Here is a 19,179-nt window from a genome sequence, read left to right on the forward strand (position 1 = left end):
ATTCACCAGTCATTTAGCCAGAGGCTAAACCTCAAATTTCAAATGACTGTTAGGAGACTCTTACAGCTCAATAATAAAAAGGCAAAGGATCTGAATAGACATTTCTCCAAAGAAGATATACAAACAGTCACTGAGCACATGAAAAGATACTCAATATCATCAGTCATAAGGCTTCCTATTATTCTCTCACCACTTGGAAATCTGTTGACAAATGGAAAAGGTCAAAGATCTTCCTAGGGACTTCCCTGGTGGCGCAGTGGTTAAGAATCCACCTGCCAATGTGGGGAACACGGGTTTGAGCCCTGATCTGGGAAGATCCCACGTACTGTGGGGCAACTAAGCCCGCATGCCACAACTACTGAGCCTGAGCTCTAGAGCCCACAAGCCACAACTACTGAGCCCACACACCACAACTACTGAAGTCTGCATGCCACAACTGCTGAAGCCTGCGCGCCTAGAGCCCGTGCTCCGCAACAAGAGAAGCCACCGCAATGAGAAGCCCGCACACTGCAACGAAGAGTAGACCCTGCTCGCCGCAACTAGAGAAAGCCCATGCACAGCAACGAAGACCCAACGCTGCCAAAAATAAATAATTAATTTTTAAAAATCTTCCTAAATCAAGAGCCATAGAAGATAGCAAGTGCCAGCTATCTTAATAAGCTTCAAACTCATCAAAGCAGGACCCTTTATCTAATCATTCTTGGGATCTAGCGCTGATTGGCAATTCTCCTGTTAACATCCCATGACTCTGTTCACAGCTCCCAGTCCTTTAGCATGCTATAAATTGCATCATGCTGTATCAGAAATACACCACCTTCCCTCCCCTCCCCACCACCATTAATAACGACAACTGTGATGGCAAAAGCCCATTTCTGGAACCATCACATGGCTTTTTTTCCTTTCGTAAAAACAAGTAAAGAGAGCTGGCTTCTTACGGTCATGGTACAGAGGAACACATTCCAGTGGGATTTTTATCACTGCTAACAACAGACTCTTGCCTCAATAATATAGTAGGAGGAAGAAGTCAAAGGAAATGAGAGGCTGGGTGAGGGAGAGGAAGAACAGATGTTCTGATTTGTCAGAAATATGTCAAATAATTCTTTATAGATGGACCTAAGACAAATACAGCAATAAAGCCGCTGCTCCTTTCATCTGAGCATCTGCACTTATCCACTTAAACCAAAGGAAGCCTGAAAGCTAGGGGTCAGGCCAGGCTTTCAGTGAATGGAACAAAAGCACAGAGAAAAAGAGTTCTCCATCCTGGATCTGTACTTAATTTGAACAAGATCTCCAAGGGTATCTACTCCAGTGCGTCTCAAACTACCTGTGGCAAACAAGTAATGTTCTCCTGGCTTATTCATGCTTCTGTAAAATACAGTAAAAATGAATCACATGGTTTCTTACATATGACATCAAAAACACAAGTAACCACAGAAAACATAGACAAACTGGACTTCATTAAAATGAAAAGCTTTTGTGCTTTGAAGGACACCATCAAGAAAGTGAAATGACAACCCACAGAACAGGAGAAAAAATTTGCGAATCATATCTCTGATAAGGGACTTGGATCTAGAATGTAAGAGCTCTAGAGAACTCTTACAACTCAATAATTAAAAGACCACCCAAATAACAATGGGCAAAGGATCTCAATAGACGTTTCTTCAAAGAAGGTATATAAATTGTTATTAAGCACATGAAAAGATAGCCAATAACATGAGTCATTAGGGAAATGCAAGTCAAAACTACATTGAAATACCACTTCACACCCAGTAGGAGGGCTATAAATAAAAAATGGAAAATAACAAGTGTTGACAAGGATGCGGAGAAAATGGAACCCTTATTCACTGCTGGTACAATATAAAATGGTGCAGCCACTTTGGAAAACAGGAGTGTAGTTCCTCAAAATGTTAAACGAAGAGATACTATATGATCCAGCAATTCCACTCCAAGGTATATATCTAAGAGAAAGGAAATGTTCATATACAAACTCGTACGTGAATGTTCATAGCAGCACTAATCACAATAGCCAAGGAGTAGAAACAACCCAAATGTCCATCAATGGATAAATGGACAAACAAAATGTGTACATCCATACAAAATGGATGAAGTACTGACAGATGCTACAAGACAGATGAACCTTGAAAACACTATGTTAAGTGAAGAAACCAGTTACCAAAGAGCGCATATTATATGGTACCATGTATATGGAAAGTCTGTAAAAGGAAAATTTATAGAGAAACAAAGTACATTAATGGTTGCCAAGGTCTCAGAGGAGCTGGAGAAAAATGGGGAATGACTGCTAATGGGTACTGGATTCCTTTTGGTGGTAATGAAGATTTCTAAACTAGATTATGGTGATGGCTGCACAACTCTGTAATTATACTAAAAACCACTGAATGGTACACTTAAATGAGTGAACTGTACGATGTATGAATTATATTCAATAAATGTTACCCAAAAAATGAATTATAAGAAAAAAGTTCACACTTGGATGTCATGGTAAATATTTTAAAGTTTCTAAATGCCTACTCTCAATTTTTGTACTTACCTCACTGTGGACAGGTAATAAACTGTTCATGGGCCAGCGTACCAGTCCAGGACACACTCTGAGTGGCCCTGATCTACTCCATTCCCTCACCTGTACTGTTCCCTCAAAGTGGGATATCTAAGCCCAATAAGATGTCTCAGTTACTATCAGCTTTGGAATTCATTTGGCTGCCTAATCCAGGTTTTGAGTTAGTTTCCTGTCACTTGCAAACAAAAGTGTTTCGTAATTGAAAATCAGTTCCTCACCGAAACCCAAACATGATTTCATCGTGGCGGAGGTGAGCGTCATCATCAATAGACAGGATGGCCTCTGTCTCGATTTCATTCCAGGGCAGGAATCGATTGTTCAAACTGTTCTTCTCAGTACGGACCACCTGCAAAGAGGAAGGAAAAACACTTAACGGTCAATGCTGCATCGTTCAATGCAAAAGCATAACTGCCTTTAGGTCAAAGCAGACTGTGGCTAAACATCCTGAATAATTTCGCCGGCTTACCTACCACTTGTAAAATCCAGCATACGCCTTTTAGGAACAGAAATTGCCTCATGTTTCAGCAAATGTATAAAGATTTCACATTTTAAGCTGTATTCATTTGCTAACGAATTTTTCTGTGAAACAAGCTAAAGCTGAGGATTATTTTACGTATGCAAGAAACACAGTCTAGGGAAATTAAACATAAGTTTCCCAAGAGAACACAAGGTGGCAGAGTAGAACTGAGATTATGATTCTCAGCCCTGGAATCCCCTTTAAAACCAAACTCAGAACTCCCTTGAGTCTATGTAATTTCTGACCCCCAATTTTAAGGCTTTTCTCTTTGGTATAAAAGAACAAAGGACAGTCCTTTGTTCCGGTTGAGGTTAATTACTTATTACTTCACTTTTCCAATTCCTACCTGCAACACTGACTACACTTACAAGAGGTTTTTCTTTCAAGGTGTACCTGATCCAGTAAAACTAACAGCTTTTGTTTCCAAAGAAATTCCCAATTCAAAGAATCTCTATCCAAAGTGACCCACTATGAAAAGCAGTAATTTCTTCACAAAACAAAGATTAGTGCCCAAATGGTAGAACTACATTATGATTTTAAAAATTATTTAAACCTGCCTCAGATAAGCATAGTTTACTATAACATAGGTAGTAGCTTTATTATTCACCTTGTCCCTGATAACTCAAATAAACAAGGATGAACATACTCAGTACTTTGATAGCTCATTTTATTTTTACGGTTTCTATACCTAATTAACCCAGCTAGTGAGGAACCATCATTTTATTCTCAAAAACCAGAAACAAAGAGTACTTCTTGAGCAATCACCTTTTTGGAAAGCCAAGAAGGGTCATCCTACTTTTAACAAAACACCTTACTTGTAATGAGGCTAACCTCCACGTAGCATAAGGAATGTAATTTTATCCAGAGTCTAAAAGTTTATGAATGGTTTCAAAGGTACTCCCATGACCTCACGAGTATGGTCCCTTCGGCTTAAAATACTCTTTCTCCTATTCCTCTACCACATTATTCTCCCCCTGGAGACCCAGTTCAGATGCCTCCTGTCACTCCCCAACCTCATCAAAAGTAATCACTTCTTCTGTGTTCTTAAGGCGGAGTCGTCATATTTCAATTAATTCATTCTAGCACACTTAGAATCCAATTAGTTCAGAGCCAGAAGGGCCTTGGAGATCAGTCAACTTTCACTTTACATGTGGACGACTGGCAAGTGGCAGAGCTAGACTCTAACTAATAACCCCAACTCCAAATCAGTGCTTCTCTGCTAAACTTCGATTATGTTTATAAATCTCATCCAACGAAAGCCCCATGGAAAATGTATTACTAATTTGTGTACCATCAAGAAATAAAAATGCTGCCAAACAATAAAGATGTGAAAGTTTATCATTTACAATGTTTAATAAAGAGCTTTTTAAAACTTTACCTCAGTCCTGGAGGAGTTCCTACCAAGACAAGGGAAAATCTGTAACAGATTTGCTACTACAGAGAGCCAAGCAATAGGCAGAGAAACCCATCTTGCCCTGCAGCACTTTTTTCCGTTGCGGAGCACAGGCTCTGGACTCGCAGGCTCAGCGGCCATGGCTCACGGGCCCAGCCGCTCCGCGGCACATGGGATCTTCGCGGGCCGGGACACGAACCCGCGTCCCCTGCATCGGCAGGCGGACTCTCAACCACTGCGCCACCAGGGAAGCCCTGCCCTGCAGCACTTTTGACCAATATAAAAATCCCTGAGCTTGTAGCCCAGACCTCCCAAGCTCGGGTTCAGCAGTGACAGAACAAAGGCACTGAACCCTGGGTCAGGAAAAAGAGAGGAGCAAGAAGGGGGAGAAGGCCACGTGCTCACCGTGGTATCTGCCTGGCTCTACCTCAGGGAGTGGGAGGGTGGCCAGAAGTAGCCGAAGACAAATGCCAACCTTGGTGATATGCTGTCTATCTTAGGAAACACCCAATTTCAGAGATGTGGAAATGTAAACTAACGTCCACCCCAGAATCAGCAGACTACGGCAGCTGTTCACTCGAACGCTTGCCCCACAAGCTACCCTCAGGTCATTCATGTTACTGTCCTAATGTGCCCGGCATTCATTTAACACAGACCTGCAACGCTGCCAGTTCAGGTGAGTACAGCTGTCCCTCGGCTCTACCAGGGAATACACATAGCTTAAAATGAGGAAAAAAATCCGTGAGACATCCAATTCTTGAATATTCAATTGTGGATGACCAATTTTGAGAGTTAACCACCGGGAGGATTACCTACAGCACAATTAACAATCCAAGAACATAGTACAGAGCTCCAGTACTCAAAATACAATCCAAAGACCAGCAGCACGGGCATCATCTGGGACTCTGCCAGAAATGCAGAAATGCAGCCCTCCCTAAACCTGCCAAGTCAGGACCGACCTGCATTTTAACAAGATCCCCGAGTCCTATGCACATTAAATTTTGACAGGCGCTCGTACAGAGGAAAAAGCATGGCTTTGAAGTCAACCAGAAAAACTTGCGTTCAGATTCCAATTCTACCACTTGTCATGTGTATGAACGTAAGTAAGCAAACTCTCTGCTAAATCGTCACAGCACCATGTTGTGTGCAAAAATGCAAGTTGCTTATCAGCCAAACTTGACAACCCTACAAAAAACCTTAGTCTAAAAACAAGATACAGGGCTTCCCTGGTGGCGCGGTGGTTGGGAGTCCGCCTGCCGATGCAGGGGACACGGGTTCGTGCCCCGGTCTGGGAAGATCCCACATGCTGTGGAGCGGCTGGGCCCGTGAGCCATGGCCGCTGAGCCTGCGCGTCCGGAGCCTGTGCTCCGCAGCGGGAGAGGCCACAACAGTGAGAGGCCCGCGTACCGCAAAAAAAAAAACAAAAAAAAAACAAGATACAAGGGCTTCCCAGGTGGCGCAGTGGTTAAGAATCCGCCTGCCAGTGCAGGGGACACGGGTTCGAGCCCTGGTCCAGGAAGATCCCACATGCTGCAGAGAAACTAAGCCTGTGCGCCACAACAACTGAGCCCAAGTGTCACAACTCCTGAAGCCCGCGTGCCTAGGGCCCGTGCTCCGCAACAAGAGGAGCCACCGCAACGAGAAGGCTGCGCACCACAACAAAGAGTAGCCCCTGATCGCCACAACTAGAGAAAGCCCGTGTGCAGCAACGAAGACCCAACACAGCCTAAAATAAATTTATAAATAAATAAAAACAAGAAACAACAATTAAAAACTAAAATGATCATGATTTGATACCTAGAACATAGCCAAACTTTTTGTCTAATTACAGAGTAAATCCAATCAAGAGGACCTGCTTGTCCTTTGGAAGACTTAGAGCTGAAGGCCTCATATCAAATATGTGTTGGCCTAGATTCCACATGCAGTTTTTCTGAGAAAGTCTATTAAAATCCATTAAGGGGCAGGTCCATTAAGAACAAGTCTTCTGGATTCCAGGAACACATCACATGTACCATCATCTCTGCTCATCCTGGCACAACTCCTCTGGGATGACAGTAAGATCCCCAGGATTAGGGAACTGAAGCAACATCCGTCAGAATAAAAGAAAAACTTTTAAGGATTCAGAGAAACACAATGTCAAGTATGGCAGCAGCTTACTCGTGGTTAGCTCACAAACAACTGTGGTCAGTAGGTCTGCTTTAAGGATTCGGAGTGGCGGTTCTCAGCTAGGAGTGATTTTGCCCCCCAAGAGACATCTGACAATATCTGTGGACATTGTTGGTTGTCACAACTTGGGGGGGCGGGGAGAGTTTCTTGCATCTAGTGGGCAGAGGCCAGGGATGCTGCTAGATCCTACAGTGCACAGGACAGCCCCCTGAAACAGAATTATCCAGCCCAAATGTTACTGTGCCACTGCTGAGACACCCTGATTTACAGTCAACCACCAGGAGACAGTAAAGCAAACTCTGAATAAATGTAACTCATAATTTAAGCACGATCACCTTTTCCCCATAAACCAAAAGAGATTCCCACCTTACAAAGTTTGCAAATACAAACTAAAATTAAAGGGTGAGGGGAGTAAAAGCTTTCTTCTACCAAATTTGCTTCAGAGCTATAGTGCTTAATGGCTAGATAAAAGCCAAGCAAACCAACCGCTGTCCTTTCTGGCACCAAAATCAGAACAAGGAAGAGATTCCAATATTTGTAATGCAGACATGCAGCTCAGCACTAGCCTCTAAGGATCTGAGAAAGGATCTGAGAAAAGGCAGATCTGAGAAAGGGCAGATCAAATGTGAAAGAAATGAGGCAACCAGAAGTAATATGTCACATTTAGGAAATATTCTCATTTTTTTTTATGTTATTTTGGTTTTTTCCAAATTAAAACAACACTCCCCCCTCCCTCAACAGTGGCTATTTTTTTCATGCCTTATGATTATAGCTTAGTAACTTGTGAACATGAAGACTGACCTTCAAGTTACTGATTTAAATATTGGTATGACACTGACTAGAATGTATAGGGCACAGTGCCTGGCATGCAGTAGATGTTCAACAAGTGTTTTATAAATGATGAATAAACAAATAAACAGGAAATAGGACCTAATTTGGCCCTGTCCATCCTATTTTCAGAATACAGAATAAAGACTTGAGAAGTTTATATATCAAAACTATAAACACTGGATATACTGAAACCTCTCAGTATCTAATCTAGTTTTCTATAGCAAAAAAATCCATCAACCTACAACAGGCCAGAAGTGGTGCTAACACTCATTTTTCCTGTTCCACACACAACACTCCCTGATGATGTCTCCCTAGTTCTCTGTTCACCATCATTCATGAAGGCACCCTTCTTCTCATCATCAACGGAACAGTCCAACAAGCACGGCCTAGAACCCTACCATGTGCAAATGTATAAAGCATATGCACGATCAAAAATCAATCAGTATCTTCAATTAACACTCAGCCTGGTTCTTGAGGAATTCTGGAGTTTATGAATAATAAAAGAACTGCTACTCGAATAGGGTCCTTTCTCCTAGTGTGTTAACCAGGCATTTGGTTTCTAAATCCAGGCACAATCAGCAAATCCACATTAATTAGCCAAGTATCAATTCACATCATAAGTATTTAATTAGCTACCATGGTAAGTCTGAGTCCCAATTAACAGCAAATATCTCAATATCTAAGGGATGAAAATGTAAGTAGTTATTGCTATTTACAAGGAACAATGGAACATTTCAACAATTTAGTAAGTGATAGTTGCTCAAGTGAAGTAGAATAATGAATCTGGATTCAAACAGAAGAACTACCTAAATATGGAATCTTTTTGAAAGCAGCTCATGACGAGCCATAGGCATGTCTCTGAAGTTGGTAGGAAAGAAAAATAGGACATGAAGAGATTAAGTGAAGCAACCTAAGTCATACAGCAGATCAAGAGCAGAGAACACTAAAAAGTAGAACATTACCTGGGAAGTAGTAAAATTTGAAAATGTACGTGGACACTATAAAGCACCATACAAACACATAATGCCACCTACTAAATTCATCAACTTAAATACACGTATAATGTTGTCCTTTTTCTCTTTAAGATCAAATTTTGCCCAGCCAAACCCAACAATCTCCAACAATACATGCACCTGCATAATACACTTCTGTAATGAATCCATTTCTGAGAATGAACTTTATGTCAAGCCATCCTACAGGCAATAAAGGTAAACAACAACTAACTTTTGTCCTCCATCCCCCCCTTTCCTCTAACTTGAAAAAGTAACCCATCATAGAGCTCAGGAAGCAAGAAAATGAGGTCCAAGAGGAAGCACATGGTCATGTGTACCTACTTGTGAGGACCCATGGGAAACAGAGCTTGAGGTGACTGGGTGAAGAGTTATCAACAGAAAAGACAACTGAAAAAGAAGCAGCACCAAAACTTCTTGATTTTTCAAGGAGCTCGTTCATTTAATAAACAGAGTGGTAGGGGCAAAACACTGGGAAATGCAAAGAAGGAAGGAAAAGGAATAAGAAGGCAACACAGCAAACTGGTTTTCCATTTATAACTTTAAATTTGAGTCTAATGCATTATAAAAAAAAAAAACAGTATATGTTTTAGGTTATGAGATAAGATGGTCTCAATTTATAAGAGAAAAAGTTGCCAATGATCCCTGTGAAACTGTAGGTGAAACAGCATAGGTTACAGGTTCACCACCAAATGAGAGAATGCATATAAACAGCATGACACAGTGCCTACCTAGCACATTGAAAATGCTCCAAAAATGTTAGCAATTACATGAGATTAGTAAAACCTCTTCCTACTTGAATTTGTAAAATATATGTACTATGTATCTATGTATGTATGAGTGCGTGTGTGTGTGTGCATATATATATATATACATACACACACACACACACACACACACACACACACACATGCTGTGCCTTTCCAAGAAACTTAGATTTGGTGAAAAAAGAAAACTATGCACTGAACTAGGAATTAATACCTAAGTTCTAATTTACGTATTAATTAGTCAAGTGACCTAAAGCAATAAAATTCTCTGTCTCAGATTCCTTACTTTGAATTCGTAAAAAAGAGTACATACAAACTAAGAGGGGGGACATTATCTAAAGAACTGATTTACTGCAGTTAGTAAATCATTTATGCAACATGACTTTTCAGCAATTCCTTTATATCACACATCTATAATATCTGCTATTAATTTCTGATTTCTGGTAACTTTGTTTTATGTAATTCTTCACAGCCATAGCCCATTCTCAAACAGAAGAAGAGAGCTATAACTGTAGCCACCTGATTATTAAGTAAAATATTGTAAACAAAGAAACAAACAAAAAACCCAGGGCTTCCCTGGTGGCGCAGCTGTTAAGAATCCGCCTACCAATGCAGGGGACACGGGTTCGAGCCCTGGTCCGGGAAGATCCCACATGCTGCAGAGCAACTAAGCCCGTGCGCCACAACTACTGAGCCTGTGCTCTAGAGTCCGCGAGCCAGAACCACTGAAGTCCATGAGCCTAGAGCCCGTGCTCCACAACAAGAGAAGCCACCGCAATGAGAAGCCTGAGCACCAACGAAGAGTAGCCCCTGCTCACTGCCACTAGAGAAAGCCCGTGCACAGCAACGAAGACCCAACGCAGCCAAAAATAAATAAATTAATTAAAAACAAAAACCAGACGTACCAATACCTGGTGAATTCACCAGACTTTGTACAGTCTCGGACCTAGAGAAACTGGACAAGGTTTCTCCTGTTAGCTTTGCCTAGAATTTAGAAAATTAGTATCTGACACATTCAAGTAGTATTTTTTTTTTTTTTTTTTTTTTTTTTTGCGGTACTCGGGCCTCTCACCGCTGCGGCCTCTCCCGTTGTGGAGCACAGGCTCTGCACACGCAGGCTCAGCGGCCATGGCTCAAGGGCCCACCCGCTCCGCGGCATGTGGGATCCTCCCGGACTGGGGCACGAACCCGTGTCCCCTGCATCGGCAGGTGGACTCCCAAGCACTGCGCCACCAGGGAAGCCCTCAAGTAATATTTTTAAAAGTAGAGTGGGCACAGACAAAAAAAAATAAAACGTATCAACTTTCTAAAGAATAAGGCTTTAGAATTATCTCTACTCTTGCCTGAGGTCCAGCCAGAAATAAAGTCTTCAACTGCCCAGCTGGCAGAGGCCCAAGCCTGAATCTTAATGACTGAGCTGACGACACAGCCAGTTTCTCTTCCAGTCTTCCTTAGTAGACTACTGGGGCAATAGTACTAAAATAACCACGCTGGCATGACATTAAGTTCCCAAAACAGAACTCTCCTTGTTCAATTCTAGCATCAAGGGCTGGGAAAGAGGGAAAAGGGCTAAGAATCACCTCGTATCTCTACAGTTTTCATTTTGGAAACATGGCACATTCTGGCCTCACCTCCAGAGACCTCGGAGTCTCCCAGAGCGGCGTGATAGCTTATCTCTGAATCACCACCTCCACCACGACTGCCCCGTCCAAGCCGCTGGCACCCCTCACCTGGGCTACTGCAACAGCCTTTGAACTGTTCCTGCTCTTTTCCCCACGGTCGCACACATACCATATTTCTCCCTGCTCAAAACCCTCTGCTGGCACGCTAATGCACTGAGAATAAAACCTGGAATCCTTACCATGGTCTACATGTGCTGGCCTCTGCCTCCTCTGACCTGCTCAAACTCTCCAGTCGATCACTCCACCCCCAATACACTGGGTCCCCCTGCCATGTCCTGAACCCAACAAGCCTCTTGCACTTGCCGTTCTCTGTATATTCCTCCAGAATTTACGTGGTCCATTCTCTCACATCCTTCAGGCTTCTGCTCAAACATCACCTCTTCAAAAAAGGGCCTCCCAGGCTCCCTGTGTAAATGAGCTGTACCCTTTACAGAGAAGAGAACTAGAAATTAAGAATCAAGGGCCTGGCTGTCACAAGACTGAGAAACAAGTGAGTACGTAGCGTAGAGATGGGCAATGTTTTGAGTGGGCAAGACTACACTGTGAATGACAACGTCCCCTTCGTAACAGCCCACGTTTTAAAACTCCAAAAGGACAGACTTTCACGTTCTCATTTCCAGTCAACGCTCCAACAAGGCCACCCTATTTAGTACAATTTTCTAGACTATAAAGCAGAGTGAAGAAGATGTGTTAACTGGTCAGAATAAAGTAATAACTTGAACCAAAATTCTGGGCAGGGCCATGTATCCAAAAAGAGACCACCTGGAGGCTCCTGCTTCCAGAATGGCTGAAAAAGCCCCAGCCAGACCCAGCCTCCTGTAGACGGTAACGTAAACTCTGGACAAAAATACCAAAAAAGCATTACGTAAAAGCACTAGATAGTGAGAAGGCAACAAATTGTGAAGGGGAGCTGAAATTTAGGAAGGAATTACGGACACGGGGAGACTCACCGTTGCTTTTGCCCTGAGAGTACGCCAAAGTCGGTACCATGCAAGACTTAAACACGCATACAACACCCAAGTCTTTCTGGCCTGAAGAATGAGGAAAAGAGTTTGGGGCAGCCACAGCCCCTGGAAGAAAGGAGATTCCAGCATGGAGAGAGCCAGATAGGGGGAGCTCCATGTACCGTGTATAAACTGCCCAGTCTCCGGGCCACCCCTGAACCATGCATGCTTGGCGCTGTCTGCAAGCAGACCAGCTAAAGACAAAAGGGCTGAACTAACATTTGCCTTGCCACTTGAGAGAGAACATGCAGTCTGAGTCCAACCAAATTAACTGCCTGCTGAAACTAAAATCTCAACACTTCTCAGAGAAATAAAACAAAACCCACAGTCTTCAGAACATTCACAATGTTTAATACAAAACTGTTTGATGTGATGTACAAAGAACCAGAAAAACATGACCCAGTCCTCAGGAAAAAAGAAAACTCAATTACAGCAAATACTCAAATGACCCATATGTTGGAATTAGCAGACTAAGACGTTAAAGTAGCTATCATAACGGTGCTCAATGAAGGAAAGCATACTCAGAATGGGAAAAAAACAAAAACAAAACAGGAAATCTCAGCAGAGAAACAAACTGTTATTCTTAAAAACATGGAAATTCTGGAACTGGAAAATACAGTATCTGAAATTTAAAACTGACTCAATGAGCTTAAGAGCAGTGTAGACACAAGTCAGTAAACTTGATGACAGATCAACAGAAATTATCAAAGATAAAAAAGATTTTTAAAAAATGAACAGAGCCACTGAAAACTGTGGGACAACATCAAAACGTCTAATATACATAGAACGGAGTCCCCAAGAAAAAGAGGGGAGGGAAAGAATGGGACAGAAAAATATCAACAAATACTGAATAAAAATTCCCCAAAATATGATTTAAAAAAACATAAATTACTAGACTCAAGAGGCTTAGTGAACCCCAATCAAAACACAAGTCAAAGAAAACCATGCAGAGGCATATCACAGTCAAATTGCTGAAAACCAAATTTAAAGAAGAAGAAAGCAGCCAGAGAAAAATAACACATTACATACAGGGCAACAGAAATCTGAGAAATCACTGACATATCATTTCAAAGAATGGAGGCCTGGAAACAATGGAAAATCTTTAAGATGCATGAAAGCGGTGGCCTCCACACCTAGTAGGGAGTTTCTCAGAAGACAGCCTTCAAAACCCCCGGCACAACGCTACCCTCCATCCGACTTCCATTAAACATCCATGTCTTCTGCTCCAGGAGCTAAGGAACCTGATTCAACTGTTCAGAAAACAGGCAAGAGACGGCGAGAGAGCAGTCACCCACTGTCCCAGCCTCTGGGCAGCCGTCCCACACCATTCAGGTGAGACCCCTGCAGCTGGTGGCACATACCCCATCTCCCTGGGGGCAGTGCTGTCACCACGCCCAGGCCCTACCCCATCTGAACTGAAATTCTCTTTATATAAAGCATTTGGGGCAGGAGGGTGGCCGTGAAGATCACATTTACTCTAAGCCAGACCCGATGTAAGTAACAGAAAAGAATGAGGGATTTTACCATATTAACCCCAGCAGGTACCCCCCAAGACAACCCCTCTTTCCTTACACAAACAGCTAGCAATCATGCCCGTTGTGCTGCTGGCACCCTGAGCAGAAGAGAAGCACAAACAGCCCAGGATTTTCTGAAATGGCATGTAGGTTCCTGGGTTGATTCTTTTAGCCAAAATGCTCATTTCAAATCATTTTCCCTGAAGGACTGGAATCAGACAGATTGCCTGGGAACCACTCTGCTGCTAACTTTACAAAGACCTGTTAACTGTAACATAACGGATAGGTCACGTCTTCACCCTCGGTGGACAATCCACTCTGAGATGCTTCCTAACAGTGCCATTCTCCCACAGGGGAGAGCTGCCAGTCCCTTATAGCCCTGATACCTGGGGAGTGTTGACTCTACGCCCAAGAGGTTGACAATTCAACTGCTGCCCAAAAATACTGCCTCTCTTAAATAGAAAACAGTCCAAATATTTAGAGAATGGAGTGAAACTGTCCAGCTTGAAAGTGTTTTTTTCTTTTTCAGAAGAACTTGAAAAAAGTGTGTATCACTAATACGAACAAGCTATTCAAAACAGCCCCCCATTTGGAAAGTCTCTGGCATTTTCTGACTAGGCATTGTATTGCTGCAATGAGCTACCCAGTAATCAAAGAGGACTACTTATTTCCCACCAGAGTTAAAAGGAAGGATTAGTTCTGGTAAGTTCTCGGACAAATTTCAGTCGCTGTTAACTGTTGTGGCATCGGCTTCTCTACATCCCTATCAAATTCAAAGAAAACTCAGGAAAATGGAAAACAAAGGCTGCTTTATTATTCTATTTGACCAGCATCTACCTTTCACAGAACAATTTTTTTTTTTTAATTTCAATGACATTCAAAAGTTGTAACTAAGAAAATAAGTGAAATGTATTTGGGAAGACGTCAATAAAAAAAAAATCTCCCCGTTCAGCACTTTCTTAATATACACGATAAATTCTGGGATCAAAAGTTTGTAGAACCCTACAGTCTTTGAATAGCCTCAGATTATAAATTCAATTAAATAAAATACAAGAAAAGATTAGCAGCAGTAGTAAGAGAGTAGCAGGATTCCTAAGAAAAAATTTAAAACAAAGATTTGTACAAGAGAAGAAAAAGTGGTAACAGTTATGACACAAGGGAAATTATATAGCAGATACAAGAAGGCTTCATCAGTGAAGTGAGTTCTTAACGGTAGCAGAACATCCACGCTGCCCTCCATCTCCTTTGACAGGAAGAAATAAGTAGGAATCAAATAATTTTGGGGCACCTTTCTAGATTCCTTACTTGTACTATGTTAGATTCCTCTTTAATCCTGAAGTCAAAGGAGTTAATTAACTTACCAAAGATGACAAAATGACTACTTAATCCCAGGTCTATATCACTCCAAAATGCATACTTTTCCATTATACCATGATGCTGCTTAGAAAATATTTCACGTGAATTAGTTCCTTAATGAAATAAATTTTTAAAAAACTGGTGTAGCCTGAACATTCCTCTTCTAGGCAAATTCTTCCTAAATACTACACTAATTTTCTTAAGCAAGCTTCTTGCAATGATGGCCCATCAGACCTTTGCCCTTCTTTGCTACCTTTTTCTGGAAAGTACCTAAGCTGCAGGGTAAGTAGTTGCCAGGTGGCTTAAGATTTGCTCTAAGGCCTCACATTTAAGAGAAATGGGTAATCTCCCTCTAGATTGACAAGTTTACATCAGAAGGTGGATAAACAAAGTACTCAGAACTAAAGCTCTATCCTGCATATTCGGCTATTACTTTTCCTGTAAAATACAGCATCCTAACCATAACAGATGGAGTAAAGAATGAGAAAGAACCTGCAAGAGACTACAGAAAAGGTTCAGGATCTCCAACTCCAAAAACATCAAACCCCCAACACCAGTCTCCCAGAGGACTTGTACCCGACCCTGTGAAATGAAACAGGTCTCCTTCCTAAATCCTCTGGGAGGTGATTAAAACCGCAGCTTCTGGAATCAAACACACTAAGACTCAGCTCCTCCATGATTGCTAATCATGACCTTGGGCAAAATAATTAACCTCTCTAAGCCTCAGTTTCCACAGATTTAAAATGAAGAAACCGTACTAGTTCATTATATAAGTTCCACAAATGCTAAATTATAGTGCCTAGACTAGGAGTGCTTCATAAATGTTAGCTTTTCATCACCATTCTCATTATCAACATCTTTGTGATGACACAGAATAAGTCCATGAGGTCAGTGACAGGGTTTTGTAAACCTTCACAGGGCCAGTTTCGGTATTGGAGCGTCTTAGGAGATTTCTGAAGTAAGTAGCAGAGAGGGAACTGGCAAGGCCTGAAAGGAATGAAATAGAGGCAAGGAGAAAATTTCATGGGGAAAGAATCTGTATAGGTTTTTTTTTAAAAGAAGCATGTTTATGGAAAAGAGATTAAGAATGAATTCCTCTCTCATGCAGTAAAACAAAAGGCTCATGCTTCTATTACCATGATGGGGACGCCAATGTCAGGCCACAGAAGGTCCTCTGAGGGCAGCTTGGGAGAATTCCACACCACCACGACCTTGTTCAGGTAAGGGAGGCCATTCAGCCTCTCGAGCGAGTTCATGAGCACCTCCTCCCGCTCATAGGTCAGCATCACCACTGTGAACTGCTCCCGTGGGACGTTGCCGCCCAGCGAGGCCTGGAACTCCTTGCCGGAGCCCCCGGCCCCGCCACCAATAGGCCGAAAGCCAGTCCCAGAGCCCAAGAATTTGGCCTCTGAGGGCAGCACAGGGTCAAACGGTGTGTGGGGGAAAAGATGGAAAGGTCCTGGCGCAGAGTTCCAGCTGCGATAGAAGTCCGTGACGGTCAAGGTGAAGTTGCGGAGGTACTTGGGGGAGGCGTAGGGCGGCTCTGTCTCCACGGGCCCCAGGTCCAAGTCCCCATTGTCGGCCATGTTGGGGTCAGTGCCGGCTGCCTTGCCTGAGCGATGGGGGATCTCGGCCGCCGCCTCTTCCCGGATGGGAGCGGCTGGGATCTGGATGCGAGTCCTAATCACAGCCAGCACAGTACTGAAAATACTGTCCACGGTGGAGAAGTAAGTCTCCCAGAGGAAGCGGCCTTGCCGCCTCATGGCCAGAAGGTCGCTGTCGGAGAGGCTCCGTAGTAGGAAGTGGACCTCGGTCACTCGTGGCTTGGGCACCACCAGGGCGGCCTCGCTCCACTGCAGCACGTCCTGGTAAGGAAGCTGCACGTGCTCCCCAAGCACAACTGGGACAGCACCAACCTCCAGGGCTTCAAAGAGCCGTGTGGCACACCCAGAGGAAATAACCAAGCGAGGGTCCCCGGGAGTGATAATGAGGGCGAAGGTGGAGAGCTTCAGTAATTCTAAGCGGTCTTCCCGCTCCCCACATAGCGCCCACTCAGTAGGCAGACTGGGTTTAGGCTGGTTTTTGCAGGTAAATTCTACCAAGACCTGATCTAGTTTGCTGTCCTGTACTGCCTTGAGGGTGGCAATGATACGATCATCGTAGTCGGCTGGAGGGTCACCCTCCATCTCCTCCTCAAAGGAGCGGGCCTCCTGAAGGCTGGATCTCAGCGACTCAATCTTCTCACCCTGGAAGGTGAAGAGATATTTCCGCTTCACTGGCACCTGTGGTGGGATTTCCATGAAGTTGGGCTCTGACATGGCGTGGACTAGTGGCGATACCACCAAGTCAAAGCCAGGCCGGTACTGGGCAGCATAGAAAGTGGACTGGGCCACCATGGCCCGGCCTGTACTGACATTGTACAGTAAATTCTGGGTGTCCGACTTCCGAGACAGATTGATGATGACGTGGTTGTGTCCGTCTGTCCGCCAGTGTGGTAGGGAGTACAGCTGCTTCTCCAGGTCAGCAGGCCGCAGCACTCCCAGCTCCTGCATTTCCCCCACTAATATCACATAAAGGCAGGCAATATCTGCATTTTCTGTAACATAAACGTTGGCTCGTGCTGTGCCCTGAAAAGCCTGCTTGACCAAGGGATCCAGGTAGCTGCCAAAGGCAAACTGGTCACTGTCATAAACATAGACTGGGAAACCAGAGGTGAGAGGGCAGCGAGAATAATCAAAACAGTTGTGCAGCCGGCAGCTCCGCAGGACCTTTGGGGGAGGGAGGCCGATATCGTCCTTCTCTGGGAGGAGTCGGATGGGCAGGGAGAGTTTGGGCTGATTTTGGGCCATCAGTTCTTTGTAAGAGTGCTCGGTCTGGCTGATGACGTTCTTGAGCTGAAGCAGGTCCTGCTTGGCATTCTCAATGCTCTTCTTACAGGCCTCTATCTTCAGATTCAGCTTGGCGATTTCACTGTTCAGCTCTTGCCGCTTGGCTTCCAGCTGCAAGAGCTCTTCACTTACAGACTCTCGAATGCGGCAGAGATCCAGCACGTGCTTCACCTCACAGAGCTCATTACCAGCCCGTGGGCCAAAGATCCGCTTGCCTGCCTCATCCGCTTCGTCCAGGGTGGTGAGATAATAGTGGGCGATGAGGGGGAAGAACACGAGAATGATGAAGAGCGTGAAGCTGAGCCACGTGAGCCGAATGCGGTTGGACCACCGCAGCACGCAGGTCTGACCTCCGTTGCCCACGCCCCCATTCCGCAACATGGTGTAGCCCGTCATGAGTTCCTCTGTGGCTCCTGCCCCTGCTGGTCACGTTGGGTCACTCGCCATAACCATGAGTTGCTATCAGACAAGACTCAACCTCCTCTCACTCCCGTGTTTCCGAAAGAGTTAGTGTGCTCCCTGGACAAGGCACCAAATAAAACGGAAATTTCATTTTCCTCAGCTATGATTGAAATGGTCTCTGACCCTACTCCAGCAGATTTTGAGTTCTGGTTGTTGACCAAAGAACATGTCCTTAATCTTTATCAAATAGTAAAAGGTACCACATTGTTGATGAGATGGAAGGGAAGAGGTCCCTGATGGTGGAACCCAGGAAAGATACCCAGGAATCAGATTGACTTTGTCAACTGCCATAGCTCTCGTTCCTTGGTTTTGCTGACCAATACATATGCATAGTTACTATTCACAGTTATAAAGTAGCTGGTTAGAACAGAAACAAATGCCAGCCTCTTAACAGTGTCATTGCCAACAATCAGGCCTGCAAAAGAAAGAGAAGCATGTCAGTCTTGAAGACATTATGTTCAACAAGCCTGCTCTCCCCCTGTAACTTTCTGGAAAATGCTTAAATCTTATAAGATGGAACAATGGTTGGATCATTGGTGTGTGTCTCACATAACATTTTAAGTCCAATGTAGGTTTTGTTTGGTATGGATATTTTACTTGTGGTTAGTAAGAGATGGATAAGATAAGTGTCCAAAAACAGTTTCAGTGTTTAGACACACACACCTTCTTCCTATTTAATTGGCTATAGAGCAGCATTAGAGCCCTATAAAATGATTACCAGCTACATTCAACAGAGGGCGAAAATGTTCACAACAATTTGTTATTCTAGACTCAGGCATCATCATTAGACAAAGAGAAACACCCTCCTATCTATGTTCATTCCTGACATGAAAGTTGCCTTTTGAACTACTGGAAAACAAACAAACAAACAAAAAAACACCTCTGTGAGGAGCTCCATTTGTTATATTCAGAGTTGAAAAAAGCTGATGAGAACTCTCTCGATCTTTACCCAGCAGTGGGTCCAGTAATTCAGAGATAAAATGTATTTTCCAGTTTGCTTCTCGTTTATCTTCT

The 19,179-nt window shown here is 43.5% G+C and overlaps 1 protein-coding gene across 6 annotated transcripts in view; it reads right to left on the minus strand.

Annotated features, from left to right (window-relative positions):
- EXTL3 (exostosin like glycosyltransferase 3) overlaps positions 1-19,179 on the minus strand; it is a 123,274-nt gene that overhangs the window by 26,217 nt on the left and 77,878 nt on the right. For all 6 annotated transcript variants that reach the window (XM_033429837.2, XM_049710746.1, XM_004270710.4 and 3 more), the window contains 2 exons: positions 15,952-18,580; positions 2,794-2,921 (listed from right to left, as the gene is read on the minus strand). In XM_033429837.2, the coding sequence (XP_033285728.1) occupies positions 2,794-2,921; positions 15,952-18,099 (2,276 nt within the window). In that variant the 5' untranslated portion in view covers positions 18,100-18,580. The remainder of the gene's footprint in view (positions 1-2,793; positions 2,922-15,951; positions 18,581-19,179) is intronic.

This window comes from Orcinus orca, chromosome 6 (genome assembly GCF_937001465.1).
Source record: "Orcinus orca chromosome 6, mOrcOrc1.1, whole genome shotgun sequence".
NCBI classification, from domain to species: domain Eukaryota; kingdom Metazoa; phylum Chordata; class Mammalia; order Artiodactyla; family Delphinidae; genus Orcinus; species Orcinus orca.